The sequence below is a fragment of the Ovis canadensis genome, chromosome 20 (genome assembly GCF_042477335.2).
Source record: "Ovis canadensis isolate MfBH-ARS-UI-01 breed Bighorn chromosome 20, ARS-UI_OviCan_v2, whole genome shotgun sequence".
NCBI lineage: Eukaryota > Metazoa > Chordata > Mammalia > Artiodactyla > Bovidae > Ovis > Ovis canadensis.
Genome location: NC_091264.1, coordinates 59,325,468 through 59,346,234, shown reverse-complemented (window position 1 = coordinate 59,346,234; position 20,767 = coordinate 59,325,468). Strand labels below are relative to the sequence as shown.

The 20,767-nt window shown below is 39.7% G+C and overlaps 1 protein-coding gene across 2 annotated transcripts in view; it reads left to right on the top strand.

The window, feature by feature from the left end:
• Nucleotides 1-19,527, top strand: part of TMEM170B (transmembrane protein 170B) — a 35,769-nt gene extending 16,242 nt beyond the window's left edge. Inside the window, exons 2-3 of one of the 2 annotated variants that reach the window (XM_069563065.1) lie at nucleotides 2,389-2,559; nucleotides 15,912-19,527. In XM_069563065.1, coding sequence (XP_069419166.1) covers nucleotides 2,389-2,559; nucleotides 15,912-16,042 — 302 coding nt within the window. In that variant the 3' untranslated portion in view covers nucleotides 16,043-19,527. Of the gene's footprint in view, nucleotides 1-2,192; nucleotides 2,560-15,911 lie in introns of those variants that run through there. The other variant, XM_069563064.1, reaches the window with a different exon arrangement.
• Nucleotides 19,528-20,767: the final 1,240 nt, after the last annotated feature.

Here is a 20,767-nt window from a genome sequence, read left to right as displayed (position 1 = left end):
GCGACCCCGTGGACTCTACAGTCCAGGGAATTCTCCAGGCCAGAATACTAGAGTGGGTAGCCATTCCCCTTCTCCAGGGGATCTTCCCATCCCAGGGCTCGAGCCCAGGTCTCCCTCATTGCAGGCAGATTCTTTACCCGTTGAGCCACAGGGGAGGCACAAGAACGCTGGAGTGCGTAGCTTGTCCCTTCTCCAGGGGATCTTCCTGACCTAGAAATTGAACTGGGGTCAAATGGCAATCCACTCCAGCACTCTTGCCTGGAAAATCCCATGGAGGGAGGAGCTTGATAGGCTACAGTCCATGGGGTCGAAAGAGTCGGACACAACTGAGTGACTTCACTCCTGCATTGCAGACGACTTCCTTACCAACTGAGCTATACCCCAGTTACCCAATGGGAACATCTTGGAAAAACCACTGTGTAATATCAAAACAAGGATGTTGACCTTGATAACATCCAGCAACCTTTTACAGATTTACACCTGTACTCGTGTGTGTGTTTATATTTAGTTCTTTACAGTTTTACCACTTGTTTATGTGTATACCACCACAATCAAAATACAGAACAGCTCCATTGCTGCCATGATCCCCTGTGTTTGTACCCACTTTAAGACGAGAAGTCCCCCATTTCCTCTGCCCCAAGTCCCTGGCACCCACCACCCTATTTTCTGTTTCTGTTTGCTTGACTACTTTAGATACCTCATAGAAGTGGAATTTACCAGTATTTGTCCTCTTGTGCCTGGTTTATTTTACTTAGCATAATGTCCAGAAGATTCATACATGCTGTAGCATGTGACAGAATTTTCTCCCAATGAATAATATTCCATTGTATATATAAACCTTATTGTTTATTACTTCATCCATCGATGAACACTTAAGTTGCTTCCACCTCTTGGCAGTGGCGAATAATATTCCTGTAAGCATAGTTGTGCAACCGTCTCTTCATGATCTTGCTTTAATTCTTTTGGATCTATACCCAGAAATGGAATTGCCGGTTCAAATGATCATTTGTTTTTAAATTTTGGAGGAACTACCACACTGTTCCCATAGCTGATGCCCTGTTTTACATTCCCACCAGCAGTGTATATCTGTACTCCAGTGATGTTTGAGTAAATACGTTTCAATTAATCCATTTTTGTTCTCTTTATTCATGACTTTTTTATTGCCCTTCTTTTTCACTTGAGAGAGAGTGAACAAATAGCGCAAATAGCAGATGAGATATTTTGCACTGCAGAATGTTTGCATACCAAGGCGGATCCTCAAGGTGACATCTAAATATTTTGGAGTCAGTTCTTTCAGCTATAAATAACAGAAACCTTACATGGGCCAATTAAAAAGGATTGCATTACAAGGTGATTTTATCACATTGAATCTAAGGGTATTAACATGGCAGGGCTGTATGTAGCACTGGAATAAGGGATTTGGTTGTCTCTTGCCTTTGATGCTTCTGTTTTTCTTTTATCCTGTTATCATGGGTTTGATCATGTGATGATGAGATGCCTGTTCACAAAGCCTGAGCCCTTCAGGTTCAGCCTAAAGGATAAAGACTGAGGTGCTCTGTTTGGTCCCAGCTCAGAGTTCCCAGAGGAAGGGGCTGATGGACCCAGTTTGGATCAGTGGCCTGTCCAGATGTTCCTCCCCGCAGGCACGGTCGGGGGGGGTGGAGTCAGCGTGAGGACAGGCCGTCTCCGCAGGAACTGTGTGCACGATGGAGGGACAGGTAGCCAGAAAGAAAGGGAGTGGGTGCTAGAGAGAGACCGAAGGGCATGCCCGTCGGGTGTCTGTAGCCGACTTCAGTTGAAAGCAGTTGAGGCCACATTGATGAGTTCTGGGTAAGGACCGCTATATGACCTGAGAGAAAGCACGTAAAAAATTCTGACGATTCTTTAGTATACAAAGTTGAGAGCCAAGAGGGAAAGGACCTGCACTTCTTAAAATCGTAAAAGACAAAAATCATTGACTCACATCTGGAATTATTTGAATTAAGGGGTAGTTTTTTTTTTTTAAGGTCTAGACACTTAGTGTAGAAAATTATATAGCAGGCAGCAATTAATTAACTTATATAATTTATTCCAGGAGATTTGCAAACAAGAGGGTGTATCAGAGAAAATAATAGAGCATAGCTGTGTCATGGGGACATTTAGAGGAAACTGGAGTGTGGCTTTGACCTGGTGAAGTCATGGAGGTTGATTTCCCCATCAAGCAGTAGTAATGATGATAATTGTTAAAATTTATTTAGTACTCCTATGTATCAAGTATTGTACTGGGCATGTTTGTATCTATGATCGCTTTTAACCTTCATCCAGACCATGGGTGCTCACGCTTTGTTACACTGGATTTTTCCAAGATATTTTCCAGCACAGTTTTCAACGCCTTGCCTTCCCTTTCAGAGATGTGGTACTGGGTCTTCCTCTGGGCCCTCTTCTCCTCTCTGTTCGTCCATGGTGCTGCCGGAGTGCTGATGTTTGTGATGCTGCAGAGGCATCGGCAAGGGAGAGTCATCTCCGTCATCGCCGTCAGCATCGGGTTTCTGGCTTCCGTGACTGGAGCGATGATCACTAGTAAGTGGATGCTGTTTTAAGAATGTCATTTTATATGCAGGTACAGTTGGGGGCTTTTTCATTATAGGTTATTCTGCGTGTGTGTGTGGGTGCACGCGTGCGTGCTTAGTCACTCAGTCATGTCCAACTCTTGGCGACCCTATGGGCTGTAGCTTGCCAGGCTCCTTTGTCCGTGGAATTTTTTTTTTATAGGTTGTTACAAGATATTAAATGTAGTTCCTAGTGCTACACAGTAGGTCCTTGTTACCTGTTTTTCCTAGAGTAGTTTGTTAATTCCAGGTTTATTGCTCCCCCTGCTTTCCGATTTGGTAAACATCACTTTGCTGTCTGTGTCTGTGAGTCTGTTTCTGTTTTGTAAATAAAGTTTATTTGTACCATATTTTAGATTCTGAATCCAAGTGATGATATATGATATTTGTCTTCCTCTGTCCGACTTCACTTAGTACATTGATCTCTAGTTCCATCCATGTTGCTGCAAATGGCATTATTTCATTCTTTTTAAATTGCTGAATAATATTCCACTGTGTATGTATACCATATCTTTATCCATTCGTCTATCAGTGGACATTTAGGTTGCTTCTATGTCCTGGCTATTTTAGATAGTGCTGCGATGAACACTGGGGTACATGCATCTTTTTTTAATTAGAGTTTTCTCTAGTTATATCACCAGGAGTAGAATTGCTGAATCATATGGGGCCTTCCTGGTGGCTCAGATGGTTAAGAATCTGTCTGCAGTGTGGGAGACCTGGGTTCGATTCCTGGGTCAGGAAGATCCCCTGGGGAAGGGAATGGCAATCCACTCCAGTATTCCATTATTCCTGAGAATCCAGAATTCTGGAGAATTCCATGGACAGAGGAACTTGGCAGGTTACAGTCCATGGGGTCGCAGAGTCAGACACTGCTGAGCAATTAACACACACACACAAGCTGTATTTTTAGTTTTTTAAAGAACTTCTATGCTGTTCTCCGTGGAGAGGGCAGTAGTGACCCACTCCAGTACTGTTGCCTGGCAAATCCCATGGATGGAGGAGCCTGGTGGGCTGCAGTCCATGGGGTCGCTAGGAGTCAGACATGACTGAGCGACTTCACTTTCACTTTCCACTTTCATTCATTGGAGAAGGAAATGGCAACCCACTCCAGTGTTCTTGCCTGGAGAATCCCAGGGACGGGGGAGCCTGGTGGGCTGCCATCTATGGGGTCGCACAGAGTCGGACCCGACTGACGAGACTTAGTAGCAGCAGCAGCAGCAGCATGCTGTTCTCCATAGTGGCTGTCCCAGTTTATATTCCCAACAGTTTAGTAGGTTTTCCTTTTCTCCACACTCTCTCAAGCATTTATTATTTATAGACTTTGTAATAATGACCATTCTAACTGTTGTGAAGTGATATCGTATTGTAGTTTTGATTTGCATTTCTCTAATAATTAGTGATGTTGAGCATCTTTTCATGTGCCTGTTGGCCATCTGTATGTCGTCTTTGGAAAAATATCCATTTAGGTCTTTTGTCCATTTAGTGATAGGGTCGTTGGTTTTTTTTAAATATTGAGCTTTATGAGCAGCTTGTATATTTTGGAAATCATTAGCAAATGTTGGTCCCATCATTAGCAAATATTTTCTCCTGGTCCATAGGTTGTGTTTTTCATTTTGTTTGTGTTTCCTTTGCTATGCAAAAAGCTTTTAAGTTTAATTAGGTGCCATTTATTTATTTTTGCTTTTGCTTCCATTTCTCTGGGAGATGGATCGAAAAAAAAAGATTGCTGCAATTTATTTCAAAGAATGTCCTGCCTATGTTTTCCTCTAGGCATTTTATAGTATCCAGTGTTACATTTAGGTCTTCAGTCCATTTTTAGTTAATTTTTGTTTGTGATATTAGAGAAGGTTCTAATTTCATTCTTTTATATGTAGCTTCTCAATTTTCCCAGAACCACTTATTGAAGAGACTGTCTCTTCTCCATTTTATATTCTTGCCTCCTGTGTCAGAGATTAACTGACTCTAATCGTGCACTTCCTTCTTCAACACGAGTTGTTACGACATGAATCTCCCTTGGCCTGCTAGGAACTGTTAGCCACTTTATGGTGTCCTCCAGTTGTCTGGAGGTTTTTTACTTCCCTGCCTCATGTGTGTGTCCTGCAGGCCCCAGGTTCATGCCCTCTGACCTTCACCTCTTACCACAGCATTGAGGCCCCAGCTCTAGCCTTAGGTTCTGCTGTGCTAGTTAAGCCAGGACTTTGATGTGTCCTGTTGAGCCTGGAGGGGCCTCAGCCGCTTCCTTCGCATGGTTCTGCTCGACACTGGGTGCTGCCGTCTGCTGCCGTGGTCTCATCACCACCAGCAAACAGTAGTGCTTCTGTTGCTGGTCACTTGCCCTGTTTCCGTGAGGTCAGGGCAGCTGCCTGCCACCACTGGATGTGTGCAAGACCCTCCTTAGCTCAGAGATGAGAGGAAATCTGCTCCTACCGTAGCTCTGTGGCCTCCCTCCTCGTGTGCTTTCCATGGAGTGATCAGTGTGCCTTGCCTGAGAACAAAGCCCTGTGCCCGGGGCTCTGGGTCTGCCCTAGGCACAGCTGTGGGAAGCAGTGAGCAGTCTATTTTCTCTTCCTTTCTTCATTTACTATTCTTGTGTGTCATCTTGTGTTAGGTTTTCTGGTTGTTGTTGCTGTATTCACCTGTAACTCTCTTGTATGCTACTTCATTCCCTTTGCCATAGGGTTTAAAACAAGCAATCAGGTTTAGCTGAAGCACCAAGTGTACAGAGTGGAGTAGTGGGAAATTCAGCTGTGACAAGCCAGATCCTCAAAGATCCTGGAAGGTCAGCCAGAGTTTGGGCTTTATTCTGCAGGCCACAGAAAGCAAGTTGATATTTTAGAAAGGGATTGGCAAGGGGCAGAGCAGTTCACTAGGAAAATTTGTTTTGTGGCTGAATGTAGAATAAGTATATGTGAAGAAAGAACCAAAAGGAAACTCTGAGAGAGCAGGGGCCTTGCCTGTCTTCATCACTGCTGAATCTCCAGCAATAAGACAGCACCCGGAATGTAACAGATACTCAGGAAATACTGGTTGGTTGGATAGATGGACATAGTGAGGGAGGAAGCATAGAGGCAGGAAGAAGAAAGTGGAGGAGGGAAGAGGGGGCGGGGGGAGAGGGAGAAAAAAAGAGTGGAGGCTTTAATTTTTGGTCTGAATTTGAGGCTGGATCTGGAATAGGCTGTGGCAGTGAGATGGAAGAGTTGCTGTAAGAACTGTCACAAAGGGGAGAGTCCAGATGAGTCGTTGCTCGCTGTGGAGACGTACGAGGAGACCTGAAACGGGACGGCTCCTGTTTTTGATGTGGCCGCTGCTGTAGCTGTGGAACCATGAGCAGAGGCGGAAGGACGAGGGAACAGCTTGTTCAGAAGCCGAAAATAGTGTGTGTATTACATGTGTGTTTATTGATATAAGTCACTGTGAACGTTTAAAGAGAACATTATTCTACTTCCGTGTATCTCTAATGATGGGTGTGTGCATTACTTTCAACTCAGTCAAGAATAAAACATACTAATGATTTTAGAAACTGATGATTTTAGAATTCCTTACAGATATGTCTGGCCTCCCTTGGTGGTTCAAACTGTAAAAATTTGCCTGCAATGCAGGAGACCGGTGTTTGATCCCTGGGTTGGGAAGAGCCCCTGGAGAAGGGAATGGCAGCCCACTCCAGTATTTGCCTGGAGAATTCCATGGATAGAAGAGCCTGCAGGCTACACAGTCCATGGGGTCACAAAGAGTCGGACATGACTGAGTGACTATCACAAATATGTCTGACACAATTTCAAGTAAAAACTTGTATCCAGGTTAACGATAAAACATACAAATTTCTTCTGGCTAATTTTCTGACCTGCAAACACTTGAATGAAGAAAACTATCCAATGTGAATATTTACCTGCATTTATTTTCTTAAATGCATTTTGTGAGCGATAGCACAGTCACAGCTATATATTCCATTCAGCAAAATGATGACCGACTGAATATAGATACATAACTATTAAATTTTACTACCTCTTAGATTTTTATTTCCAGGATAGGGTGACTTTTCATTTTAATTAGTACTGATAGTTAATACCAGAATTAGGAGGAAATGGGTTTCTATATAATGCCATTGCTTGGCATTGTGTTGCTGTCTAATTTTAGCAAGTCTGAGGGCTAAATTAGTGACATCTCTTTGTTGGTTTGATTTGCATTTCTCTGATTACTAATGTATTTGAACATCTCTTTCTGTTCTTATTAGATATTTAAGCTTTTTTTCCTGCAAATTGCTATGTTTAATTCTGTGCTTTTCTTTTGGGGTCCTTGTTCCTTATTAAATGATAGATGTTTCTTAGATATATTGGTGTCTTATTGGTTTTGTACTTCTCAAATAACTTCTTTGTCTTTTAGCAGTACCTTTATTCATGATATGGTTCATTGAGCAGAAATTCTTATTCTCTGTAACCAGCTTAAAGAGTTTTTTGCCTGTGGTTTATAATTTATAATTTTATTTATGCTCTCTCCCACACTAAGGTCAAAAGATATTCTTATATATTCTGTTTTGTCAATTTTATAGTTTTACCTTTGTAGTAAAGTCTTTATCTAGAGCAGGACTGAGCAAAAATTTTCTTGAGAGGCCAGATAATAACTGTTTTAAATGTTGCAGGCTAGATGGTCTCTGTCACAACTCTCCAGCTCTGCCATTAGGACTTAAAAACAGCCATCAGTTCAGTTCAGTTCAGTCGCTCAGTCGTGTCCGACTCTTTGTGACCCCATGAATCGCAGCACGCCAGGCCTCCCTGTCCATCACCAACTCCCAGAGTTCACTCAAACTCACGTCCGTCAAGTCGGTGATGCCATCCAGCCATCTCATCCTCTGTCATCCCCTTTTCCTCCTGCCCCCAATCCCTCCCAGCATCAGAGTCTTTTCCAATGAGTCAACTCTTCACATGAGGTGGCCAAAGTATTGGAGTTTCAGCTTTAGCATCATTCCTTCCAAAGAACACCCAAGACTGATCTCCTTCAGAATGGACTGGTTGGATCTCCTTGCAGTCCAAGGGACTCTCAAGAGTCTTCTCCAACACCATAGTTCAAAAGCATCCATTCTTCGGTGCTCAGCTTTCTTCACGGTCCAACTCTCACATCCATACATGACCACAGGAAAAACCATAGCCTTAAGTAGACGGACTTTTGTTGGCAATGTCTCTGCTTTTCAATATGCTATCTAGGTTGGCCTTCCAAGGAGTAAGCGTCTTTTAATTTCATGGCTGCAGTCACCATCTGCAGTGATTTTGGAGCCCAAAAAGATAAAGTCTGACACTGTTTCCACTGTTTCCCCATCTATTTGCCATGAAGTGATGGGACCAGATGCCATGATCTTCGTTTTCTGAATGTTGAGCTTTAAGCCAACTTTTTCACTCTCCTCTTTCACTTTCATCAAGAGGTTTTTTAGTTCCTCTTCACTTTCTGCCATAAGGGTGGTGTCATCTGCATATCTGAGGTGATTGATATTTCTCCCAGCAATCTTGATTCCAGCTTGTGCTTCTTCCAGCCCAGTGTTTCTCATGATGTACTCTGCATAGAAGTTAAATAAGCAGGGTGACAGTATACAGCCTTGCCATACTCCTTTTCCTATTTAGAACCAGTCTGTTGTTCCATGTCCAGTTCTAACTGTTGCTTCTTCACCTGCATATAGGTTTCTCAAGAGGCAGGTCAGGTGGTCTGGTATTCCCATCTCTTTCAGAATTTTCCACAGTTTATTGTGATCCACACAGTCAAAGGCTTTGGCATAGTCATTAAAGCAGAAATAGATGTTTTTCTGGAACTCTCTTGCTTTTTCCATGATCCAGTGGATGTTGGCAATTTGATCTCTGGTTCCTCTGCCTTTTCTAAAACCAGCTTGAACATTAGGAAGTTCACGGTTCATGTATTGCTGAAGCCTGGCTTGGAAAATTTTGAGCATTACTTTGCTAGCGTGTGAGATGAGTGCAGTTGTCATAGATACAGGTAAATGAATGGGCATGGTTTCTTCCAATAAAACTTTATTTACAAAGGCAGATGTTGAACATTCAGGTCATAATCTGCCTTCTGGTGTAGAGTCTGTCTTCATTTTTGGAATTAGGTAGGATTTCAGGGGTTGTTTTTTTTTTCCTTCCACAGAGTAAGTCAATTTTTACCACATCCTAAAAAAAATCCATCCATTGATCCATCTTTGGTTGTATACTATGTCCTCAAGGTACATGGATCTGTCTCTGAACTCTGTTCTGATTTTTTTAGTCTTTTTAGCTGTTGTTTCAGCAAGGCCTCATTTTTTATCTCTCCTGTTTTGTACTCTTTCTTAATATCTGGTAGAGCTGGTCCCTTATTTTCTTCTTTATCGAAGTTCACATAACTATTCGTGGACCTTTATTCTTTTATATAAATTCTAGAATATGTCTACTGAATTCCTCAAAAAGTATAGCTGTGATTTTTGTGGGGATTTAATACAAGGTAAGAGGTTAATTTGGGAAGAATTGACATATTAAATTATTCTGTGCAAGAACATGTAATGTATCGCCATTTGTTCAGTTCATTTTTTGGTTCTTTTGTTAGAGTTTAAAAGTTTTTTTTTCTCCCAATAGGAGAGTTATACATTTTGATTAAGTTAATTCCTAAACCCTTATTACGTTATGGTTGTTGTACATGGTATGTTGTTTAGTTTTATTAGTATAAAGAATTGCTGTTTTTTAAGTAAAGTTTATGAAAGATTAATAACAAAGCAAAAAACTAATTTTCTAGAGAGATAATAAGGCGAATATATTGCTGCCTTAGCTCTAAAATAGTTAAGACAGAGAAATAAAATGTGGGATAAAATAGAAGAAATAACTACAGGCTTGACAGTAAAGGTAGAATAAAAAATTATAAAAATAGCAGTTTTATACACAGCTATATATTCCTCAGTATAAATTGTCAAAATTGGCATGAGAAGAAATAGAAAATATGAGTAATACAATAAATATTGTTAAACAGTTGAAATATTGAAGATCCCTCTTCCCTGAAAGAAGTCCAACCTCAAATGAGGTTTACAGAAGAGTTCTACCAGATTTTCCGGGAACAGTTCCTATTTATCCAGATTATTGCAGAAAATGGAAAGGTTAGAAGCTGTGCACAGCATGTTTGCTGAATCAGTATAATCTTCTTGCTAAACAAGATGCAGACTACAGAAAAATGGAAAAGTATAGGTTCATTTGCTTCGGGAGTATTATCCTACCAAGCAGGGCTTCCTGTACAGCATACGATCTCTACTCAGTGTTATGTGGCAGCCTGGATGGGAGGGGAGTTTGGGGAAGAATGGATGCACGCGTATGTATTGTTCACTGTTCACCTGAAACGACCACAACATTGCTAATCCCCTCCACTCCAACACAAAACAAGACGTTTAAAGTTTGAAAAAAAAATGTTATCCTGGAAATGCAAAGGTAGTTCAGTATCAGAAATGACTGTGGCTATATGCCAATGCAACTTTGTTTATGGACATTAAAAGTTGAATTTCATATAATTTTCATGTATCATGAAATAATACTCTTCCTTTGATTTTTTTAAACCATTTAAAACATTCAGCAGAATTGTTTTCCCCGCTTCATCTTTGCTATGCCAGTCTTCTCTAGCTCCCTAATGCTTTGGGGAATCTTTACTTATTTCTAGCTGATACCTTCTGCCATCATTCACAGTGGCCATTCCAAACATGTTTCATTTATTTCATGCAGCCTATTACACTTCTACCCTCTTCATTCTTGCATATATTTCACCAAGAAAATAAGGATCACAATATTTGTACTTTTTCAGCTGGCTATTGTTCAGCAAAATATACCTTAACAAGAGTGAAAACTAAAGCACAAGTTGAGGTAAGACATTTGTTAGCTTATATAAATGTCAATAGATTAACATCCAAACTATGTTTTTTAAAACCCTATGAATCAAAGAAGAAAGTGACAGTCTGGTAGAAAAATGCACAAAAGATTTGTCAAGGCATTTCGTAAAAGTAGAAACCCTAATGGTCAGATTTTAATATGTGAGGAAAAGCTCTGTGACATTAAATATCAGGGGAACACAAATTAATTGCAGAGATAACATCTCTTACCCAGATTGACCAAAAAAAAAAGTGTTTTTAAAGATATCAGCTGCTCCTGAGGATATGGAGTAACTGGAATATAAATTGGTTCAAATACTTAGGAAACAAATTGGCATTACCTAGTAAAGTTGAAAGTGCCGTAACAGGCATACCCACATGTTGTAGGGAAACTCGGTTTAGTATGTGTGCTGGGGGTCATATTACAAGGATGTTCACAGAAGCAGGGTTTGTCATTGTTAAGAATTAGAAACAGTGTCATCCACATTAGAAAGGACAAATAGGTTGTGGTATATCCATACTAAGAATTCTGCACAACAGTGGAAATGTATGAATTACAGCTCTATATTATACAACAGCCTGGATAATTTCCTGACATATGTGCTGTGCTTAGTCATTCAGTCGTGTCCACCTCTTTGTGACCCTATGGACTGTAGCCCACCAGGCTACAGGCTCTGTCCATGGGATTCTCCAGGCAAGAATACTGGCGTGAGTTGCCATGCCCTCCTCCAGGGGATCTTGCCAACCCAGGGACTGAACCTAGGTCTCCCACATGGCAGGTGGATTCATTATCATCTGAGCCACAAACAGCCAAAAATTCCAAAATACTTACAGTATCAAATTATATAAAATTTGCTTATTTAAAAACTTAATATCTGAGGATATAGGCGGGTGGTAATGCTGAAGAAAAGCAAAGGAATGATGAAAACCAAACTTGGGAGGAAATGGGGTGTGACAAGGGAGTCCATGGGAACCTCACATAAAATAGTAATGTTCCTGTGAACATTTGGAAGATGGTACTTGGGCATCTGTTGGTTTTAATTTTATAATCTACATATATTTTGTAAATACTGCTTCCTGTCTGCTCAGTATTTAATAGCAGTGTTTCCAAAATCATTTAATAGGCACACTAAACTATCTTCTTTCTGATCTTTTTGCTGAAGAGTTCCACTGGAACAGTCTTCTCTAGCTAGTGCCTCCGGGTTGTGCAATGATATGACGCAGTGGGGACTACTGTGCAGTGCTTCTTTTAGAGGGAAGCTATGACTTACACATTGGTTCCTGATTATCCACAGGGAGGAAGATGGCAGTTCATTTTATTTTCTGTATAACACTACAGTGTCTCCCTTGATTTTGGAAACTGGAGTTTTACACTGGGTTTTCTACCCTTGACGTCATGGGCTTGAAGATCTTACCCTCTGTTTCTTGAAAGAATATAAAGAAAAGTGGATTATTTATGGTTGTGTAAGTACAACCTTCCAAGGAAAATTCATTTCATTTGTTTGTTTTTAGCATTTAGTTTTTTAATCCATCTGAAATTTACTTTGGGGAGTGGTGTGAAATAGGGACCTAAATTTATTTCTTCCAAATGGCTATCAATTGTTCCATACAACATTCATCTTACATGCTAGCAAAGATATGCTCAAAATTCTCCAAGCCAGACTTCAATAGTACATGAGCCATGAACTTCCAGATGTTCAAGCTGGATTTAGAAATGGCAGAGGAACCAGAGATCAAATTGCCAGCATCTGCTGGATCATCAAAAAAGCAAGAGAGTTCCAGAAAAACATCTACTTTTGCTTTATTGACTATGCCAAAGCCTTTGACTGTGGATCACAACAAACTGTGGAAAATTCTTAAAGAGATGGGAATGTCAGACCACCTGACCTGCCTCTTGAGAAATCTGGATGCAGGTCAGGAAGCAATGGTTAGAATTGGACGTGGAACAACAGACTGGTTCCAAATAGGGAAAGGAGTACATCAAGGCTGTATATTGTCACCCTGCTTATTTAACTGATATGCAGAATATATCATGTGAAATGCCAAGCTGGATGAAGCACAAGCTGGGATCAAGGTTGCTGGAAGAAAAATCAATAACCTCAGATATGCAGATGACACCACCCTTATGGCAGAAAGCAAAAAAGAACTAAAGAGCCTCTTGATGAAAATGAAAGAGGAGGGTGAAAATGTTGGCTTAAAACTCAACATTGAGAAAACTAAGATCATGGCATCTGGTCCCATCACTTCATGGCAAATAGATGGGGAAACAGTGAGAAACTGTATTTTGGGGCTCCAAAATCACTGCAGATGGTGACTGCAGCCATGAAATTAAATGATGCTTGCTCCTTGGAAGAAAAGCTATGACCAAATCTAGACAGCATATTAAAATGGAGAGATATTACTTTAACAACAGAGGTCCATCTAGTCAAAGCTATGGTTTTTCCAGTGGTCATGTAGGGATGTGAGAGTTGGACTATGAAGAAAGCTGAGCGCTGAAGAATTGATGCTTTTGAATTGTGGCATTGGAGAAGACTCTTGAGAGTCCCTTGGACTGCAAGGAGATCCAAGCAATCCATCCTAAAGGAAATCAGTCCTGAATATTCATTGGAAGGACTAATGCTGAAGCTGAAACTCCAATCCTTTGGCTACCTGATGTGAAGAACTGACTCATTGGAAAAGCCCCTGATGCTGGGAAGGATTGAAGGCGGGAGGAGAAGGGGATGACAGAGGATGAGATGGTTATATGGCATCACTGATTCGATGGACATGAGTTTGGGTAAGCTCCAGGAGTTGATGATGGACATGGAGGTCTGGCATGCTGCGATTCATGGGGTCACAAAGAGTCTTGGACAGGACTGAGTAACTGAACTGAACTTGAATGATGAATCACTGATTGGAAACTCATTTATCATGTACTACTGAGACAACTACTAATCAAAAGTTGGAGTACGTAGTAGGACCAGACACTGTTCTAAATACTTTCCAAATATCTCTTACTCTTCAAACCCACACATTTTACATTTGAGGGAATAAGGCACAGAGAGGTTAGGTGCTTGCTCATTGTCACACAGCTACTAATAAGTGAGCTCGGATTTTAACCCACAAGTCTAACTCCAAAATCCATATTCCTAACCTTATATAAGCATGAGTTGTTGGAATTAACATATTTGGTACTTCCCAGGCAGCCTCAGCTTATGTTTTTCACCTCTTAGATAATTTTTGAAATTTTTTTTCTTTTTAGTTGCTCAGTCTCTTTGTGACCCCATAGACTGTAGCCCGCCAAGCTCCTCTGTCTGTGGGGCTTCTCCAGGCAAGAATACTGGAATGGGTTACCATTCCCTCCTCCAGGGGATCTTCCCAACCCAAGGATCGAACCTAGGTCTCCTGCATTACAGGCGGATTCTTTACCATCTCAGCCACCAGGGGAATTTAGTGCTGGAGAAATGGAGGCCAAATTGTGGTTTTTAAAATTGAAGATAGTCATGGAAATCTAGGGAAAATCCAAAGTAAAACCAGTATTTCTCAGGTTTATTTTAACATATTTTCTGATAACAGAGAAGCCTAAGATATTTAAAATTTTTTCAGGTTGTTATCCAGTTCTAAAATTTGAGGATAGGGCTTCCCTGGTGGTCCAGTGGTTAAGACTCCCACTTCCGTTGCAGGGGGTTTGAGTTTGATCCCTGGTTGGGGAACTGTATTCCTGTGTGCTGCATTGTGTAGCCAAAAAAAAAAAAATTAAAATTCAAGGATATGACCAATTATACTAGCGAAGTTTTCTACTTGACTGAATAAATGTTGGTGCTCCTAGGAATTTTATTTAATATTGATGTAATTATCAGTTACTGAATTTCTTATTCTATTTTTTCAGTTGGTATAAATGTAAAATGATAGAATGATTTGGAGATTTATAGCCAGACTAATCTGGATTGAAATTCCAGCTCTGTGCTTAACTGTATTTTCTTGGACTAGTAACTGAAAATCTCTGAACCTCTCTTTTTTTCATCTTTAAATTAAGTAATAATACTCAGGAATGGTATGATATTTAAGATAATATTTGTAAATTTTCTGACAAGTTACATACTATAAATATACATTTTAATTTCTTTCTTTAAAATATGTATATGAAAGCCCTTGGCTTAAATTAATAATTTGCTTTTCCTATTTGTATCTTCTATAGAGGAGAATAATGATTTTTATTTGGAAAATTTAGATGAACTATGGAATTAATTCTTAGCTAATTTTTGTGAGTAGATTTCTATCTCAAATGACTGTAATTCAAGTGTCTTCGAATAACATTATTGTTCTTCTTTCCTTTTGTTTGACCATTCTAGGAATATATAGACAGTTTTTTCTAGACAAAAGTTTTAAGGCCTTTTCAACCTGTTAAATGCTGTAACCGTAGTTTAAATGTTTCCTCCTTTTATGATTTGAGTGTACTTTTAAAGTCAGACTCTTAGATCCCACTATATATATATATATAGCAATAAGATAAAAGTGTTGAACCAGAGCCTCAGGGCGCTAAGGTGCCTGAGATTCTCTCATTCTCAGAAGTGCCTGATACCTAAAAAATTTTCTTGGAACAGATGTCAGGTTCATCTTCCACTTTTATTAGATGTCAAAATACTAGTCTCCAGATAACTTTACAGTTTTATTCAAATACTTAAACCAGTAGATTGTAAAGTACATTATTCAAAATTCTGATATTATTTATGACATGTAAGAATTCATTTTACTGAAAGAAATAAAAGTTTATTTAATATTAACTTTTTCTTGAATAATTTAGAAATTATATTAAATTGTGTAGTTTTTCTATATTATTATTTCTGATTATCAATATATTGTGTCATATGTTTTTAAAAATACTGATGGGATCTGGCCGAGTCAACACCCAACTGAGAGATTACAGTAATGAATGATTCATTTTTTATGAACATACCTTGTGTCAGTTAAGCAGTGTATACCATAAATACGTATTTTGCAGTCGAATTGAAAAGCCTGTTATTCGGTTTTGTGGGTGAGTGTGGTATGGTAGGGTGTAGCTGGTAACCAGTCACATGGAAACTCTTTCCTGCTGCTGCTGCTGAGTCGCTCAGTCGTGTCAGACTCTGCCACCCCATAGACGGCCTCCCACCAGGCTCCCCCGTCCCTGGGATTCTCCAGGCAAGAACTCTGGAGTGGGGTGCCATTGCCTTCTCCAATGCATGCAAGTGAAAAGTGAAAGTGAAGTCACTCAGTCGTGTCAGGCTCTTCGCAACCCCATGGACTGCAGCCCACCAGGCTCCTCCGTCCATGGGATTTTCCAGGCAAGAGTACTGGAGTGGGGTGCCATTGCCTTCTCCGAACTCTTTCCTAGAAAACTGTAAAATGAGAATGCCTGGTGACTTGCTGTTTGGCTCACGGGGAAAGCGAGCCCAGCTGTGCAGCGTGCCTCGGGAGTGAACGTGTTGTCTCTCCTCTCTCGCCAGGTGCAGCCGTGGCCGGCATTTACCGAGTGGCCGGGAAGAACATGGCCCCCTTGGAAGCCCTGGTGTGGGGCGTTGGACAGACAGTACTGACGCTCATCATCTCCTTCTCAAGGATCCTCGCCACACTCTGAGGTTTCTGTGAGAATGTCTTTACTTCACATAAGGAAACAGACGTACAGATTCTCTGAAAACGGCGTCATTAGCGAGTGGGCGTGAGATCGTACAAGGACGTACGTGGAAGGAGCAGGTCGAAACCCAAGGCCTTGGGCCGTGTGGGAAGATCGCCCTCTGGTGTTCAATGATTGCACTACCGCACCGCACCTTACGTGCCTCCGTCCCGGGCAAGGCGCACCGCTGCGTGAAGCTACAAGAAAAAGCACCTTGTTTAGCTGCCAATCAGGTTAACACTGGTGTTGAATCATCATTCTTAACAGTGTTGTGTTAAGTTACAGGGACGTTTTGAAGAACTGATACATGTGCCAAACTCTTTTTTTTTTTTTTAACATTGATCATGTGAAATTTGCAAGTGTAGCTGTAGATGAGTGCTGTGAACATATTTGACATGAATTCAGGTGATGTAGTGAGAAATTTTGTTTTGTAATGCTAAATCCTGTATGAGTGCTGAATATCATCATTTATGAGACAAATTACCTGATTTTTAATGTTGAACGTTTCTGGGATTTAGGGCTTTCATATAAACTAGGTATTTATTGTTATTTACTTTACATGGAAAACGATACTGAATGGAAAACTGCTAGACTCTTTTAAGGATTCAAAGTAGATCTGTAGGGTGCATCCTTTTCACTCACTCAAATAACACTCTTTAATAGTTTCCCTCATACGTAAACATTCTGTTGCTATGAATTTTAAAACTTTTGGGGTCACACATATTGATTGTAGTTTGTGTGTCATGAAAATTTAATTTGAAAATTTTCTTATAAATTGTGTAAGAAAAGTCTGAAATGCACATCCTATTCTTGATCCTTCTGAAGAAAGTTTCTGCCATGTATCTCATGGATAAAACATCTTTACAACTAGTGTCTCAGTGGGATTATATTACTTATTGCATATATCTTATTTTTGACTAAACGTAAGCAGTCTCTCATCCTGGAGTATCAAATATATATAAAGAGTGGCCTAAATTAGGCTGTGAAAACAAGAAGCCTCACTTGTAAGGAACAAGTTAAGAAACAAGTCATATAGGAAGAATAATAAATGATCTTATTTTGAGTATGGTAGCATCATAATTTCTCTAAGTAAAAATTGGGGAATATAGTAAATAATTTTAAAATTTGGCAGTTATTCTCAGCATATCAGTATAGTGTTGAACATATATTTAAGTGATTCAGTTTTTCAACTCTTGTTTTATTTTGTTATTTAAATTTACTAGCATCTACAATGACATTTATTAGAATGAAAAAGTTATTAGTATAAAACATTTTAAGAGGTTTTGGCAATATGTAATTGTATTTGAGAGTATAAGTAAGGGAAGCATAGAAACTGGTTGAATTCATCTCCTACTGAGACTTTTTGAGTACTAGATACAATTATACATTGTTGTTTAGTTGCTATTCATGTCTGACTCTTTGCAACCCCATAGACTGCAGCCCCTCTCAGGCTCCTCTGTCCATGGGATCCTCCAGGCAAGAATACTAGAGTGGGTGGCCACTTCCTCCTCCAGGGGATCTTCCTGACCCAGGGATTGAACCCGCATCGCCTACATTGGCAGGCAGATTCTTGACCACTGCACCACCTGAGAAGCCCATGATTATATATATGTTAATTCAAAAGAAGAGCCAGTTGCAGAAAATAGGAAGTTATGGACAATCCAAAAGATAATCTCCACACTCTAGCCTCGCTCTTTTATAATCTAACTTGGTAACAAGGAAGTTTCTACTAGGTCCCAAACAGATTTAAGACCTTTGTTACCCACACCACCTTTTCTCTACCAAAAAGCAGAATATATCAGCAACTCGATGATGTGTTGGGGGTATTTTTCCAGTATGAAACCAGTTTGGGGCAGGGTAGTTTTAATAACACTGTGGTTTGGAAATCTGTTTTAAAAGAAGCCAAGAAGCAACTATGCATTCTTAGAGATCTTTAAAGAAAATCTTAAAGTGGATTATTTTCATTATGTTCAGCCTGAAATTAGTTTCACATGTTCTTTATATTCCTGATGTTTTCTTAAATTTAGGTCTAAATCTCTCAAGTCAACTTGACTTTTCCTTTTCTGTTAGATTTGAATCACTTTCTTCCTTTACTTTGGTTATTCTGCCAGTAATTTAAAGTGTTCATATTCCTGGGGAGAAATTATCAATAATGTATTGAAATTTAGATTCTACAGAAATGAATATTTATTTTAACACATGATTAGTTTATGTTTTCAGAAAGTTATCATGGTAAGGTAACTGGGGCACGTGGTTCAGAATCTGAAATTAGCCAGAAAATAACTCGGACATGTTAAATGTATGGCTGCATGGACCAAAGAGATTTAAACTCCTGTTTTGCTCTCGGGTAGAAGTGTAAGAAGGTGGATCAGTTTGTAGAGTGCCCTGCAATTATCTCATTACCAAGTTGCTTTATATTACGAGCTGTGTGTGTGTGTATGCCTGCACCTGTGCTTCTAACTTTGGGGGAATTTTTGGTTTCTTCCATTGTTTTTAGTTACTTTCATTGGGATTTTGTGCAACTGTTACTCTTCTGATGTTGTGAAATGCAGCTGATAGTGTGAATGGATGAAATGTTTTAATAGCTGTTTCTGAGATTTTTTTTAAAAGGTCAATGGTTTTCTTATAGAGGCAAAGAAAACATTGAATGATATATATCTACACATATATATGTTATTAACACACACATACACATATATATGTAAAGCTGCTGTAAATGAATAGAGTCTAACTGGAAAGCTTTTGTTCAGTGAACACTTTGATGTAATGGAGAATTTAATGTATTTGCTCAGCTGAATGATCTTTTAAACAGATTTGAGGAAGTTTGAGATTTTTGAATTGGGGGAAATTTTTCTTGCTTTCTTAGTGCTGGATATCCTTGTTTGTGATATAACAATAGTCCATATTGATATATTTGGGTTATTCTTAAAATTTGTGTGTGATTTAGCAGTAAACTTTTTTTTGTGTGTGGTAAATGCAAGAGGGAAGGGGGCTGAGAGCCTCAGCAGTTTATACATCTTTATCTTAAGAAATGCTAATAAAATATGGCTGACAGTGAAATCAGTTCCTCGAGAAAGAGACTCCTGTCTGCCCAAACTAATCATTAATTACTTAACACACTGGTTAGAAATGTCCATAGATCAGAGTTAGGGGCCTCATCTGAGCTACAAGTGATGCTTAAAACCTTTAATTGAAGAAGGTGCCAGCAGTCCCCCCTGGACAATTCCACTGGTTGTCTGGAATAACGTGAGTCCTAAGTTTTGTCCATATTCTGTGTTCACACAAGTCAGTTACTCTTCCTTTAGATCTTCGTGTTTACCCAACAGCTTTACAGTTTGTAGCCCAGTGTGCTTTCTTGGTATTTGCAGCGTGTGTTTCCACCATCCTCCCAAAATGTGAAGATTTTGTTTGTACTTTGAGTGAGAAATAAAGATATAAGCTACCCTGTATATCCTATTTGTGGTATAAGGAACAAGAACAAGTTTAAAAAAATGTTCTTGGAAAACGTCTTTAGAGAACCTGTAATAAAGATCGGGAGAATGGAGCTGCCAAGTCAATGTGCCCAGGCTGACACTTACATACCAACTAATTCAATTTTGTAAGCATTTTTGGTGGATCTAATATATACAAAGTGCTGAGCCTAGTATTTCCTGTAGTAAGCACAAGGATGCCCCCAAATGGGATCTCCCTGCGCTTGAGTCCACCGAGAGCTACTGAGATGATTTAAATCCTAAAACAGTTGGGAGAACATCCTGCTTCTAGTTGAGAGTTTAAGTCCTTTTCCCTCAGCCCGCCGCCTCCCCCAGTTCTGACTTTTCTCATTCACTAAATGGAATTTTAGAAACTGAGATCCCACTGCTGTGGCACAGCAACGAGAACACTGGAATGCACACCAGTGACACAGATTTGAATCCAGGACCTCTCACTTGTTGACCTTTTGTTTATGGTGGAAATGTATAGTTTGCCCTCCATTATCTGTGGTTCTACATTCAGGGATTCAGCCAACCTTGGATGGAAATATTTGGAAAGAAAATCCAGAAAGCTCCAAAAAGCAAAATGCCCCACACAGGCAACAGTTCACAGAACATTTTCATAGTGTTTACACCATTTACACAGCATTTACATTGTGTAAGGTAGTATAAGTAATCAAGAGATGACTTAAAGTATATGGGAGGGTCTGTGTGGGTTAAATGCAAGTACGGCACCATTTTCCATAAGGACCTTGAACATCCTCAAAGTTGGTACCCATGGGGGTCCTGGAATCAGTCCCCTGTAGATACTAAGAAAATTCTCAGTATTTAATAGGAAATGATCAATAGGTAGTCATTTTAATTTTTTAAATTAAACTGCAATACCAAGTAAATACATTGTTTTGTAAGATTCATCTATTGTCTTTCATTTCCACATTTTCCCTACATGTATTTTAAGAAGGAAACTTAAAAAAAAAATTATCTTTTGTTGCTTTCTTTACCTACTTTCAACCTCTTTTTTTTTTTTTTAAATCAGCAGATATTTTTCCAAGAGCGCTTCTGGGGGCTGGTGGTGATAGAAATGGACAGGGCAAGCAGAAATCAGTATCAGGCTGTGCGTATTACTAGTTACAGCAGGAAAAGTGAGAAGTGGCCAGGACTTACCCCTTATTTTCTCCAGCCTGCATAATACCCATTAAATCTCCACTGCATGCAGCTT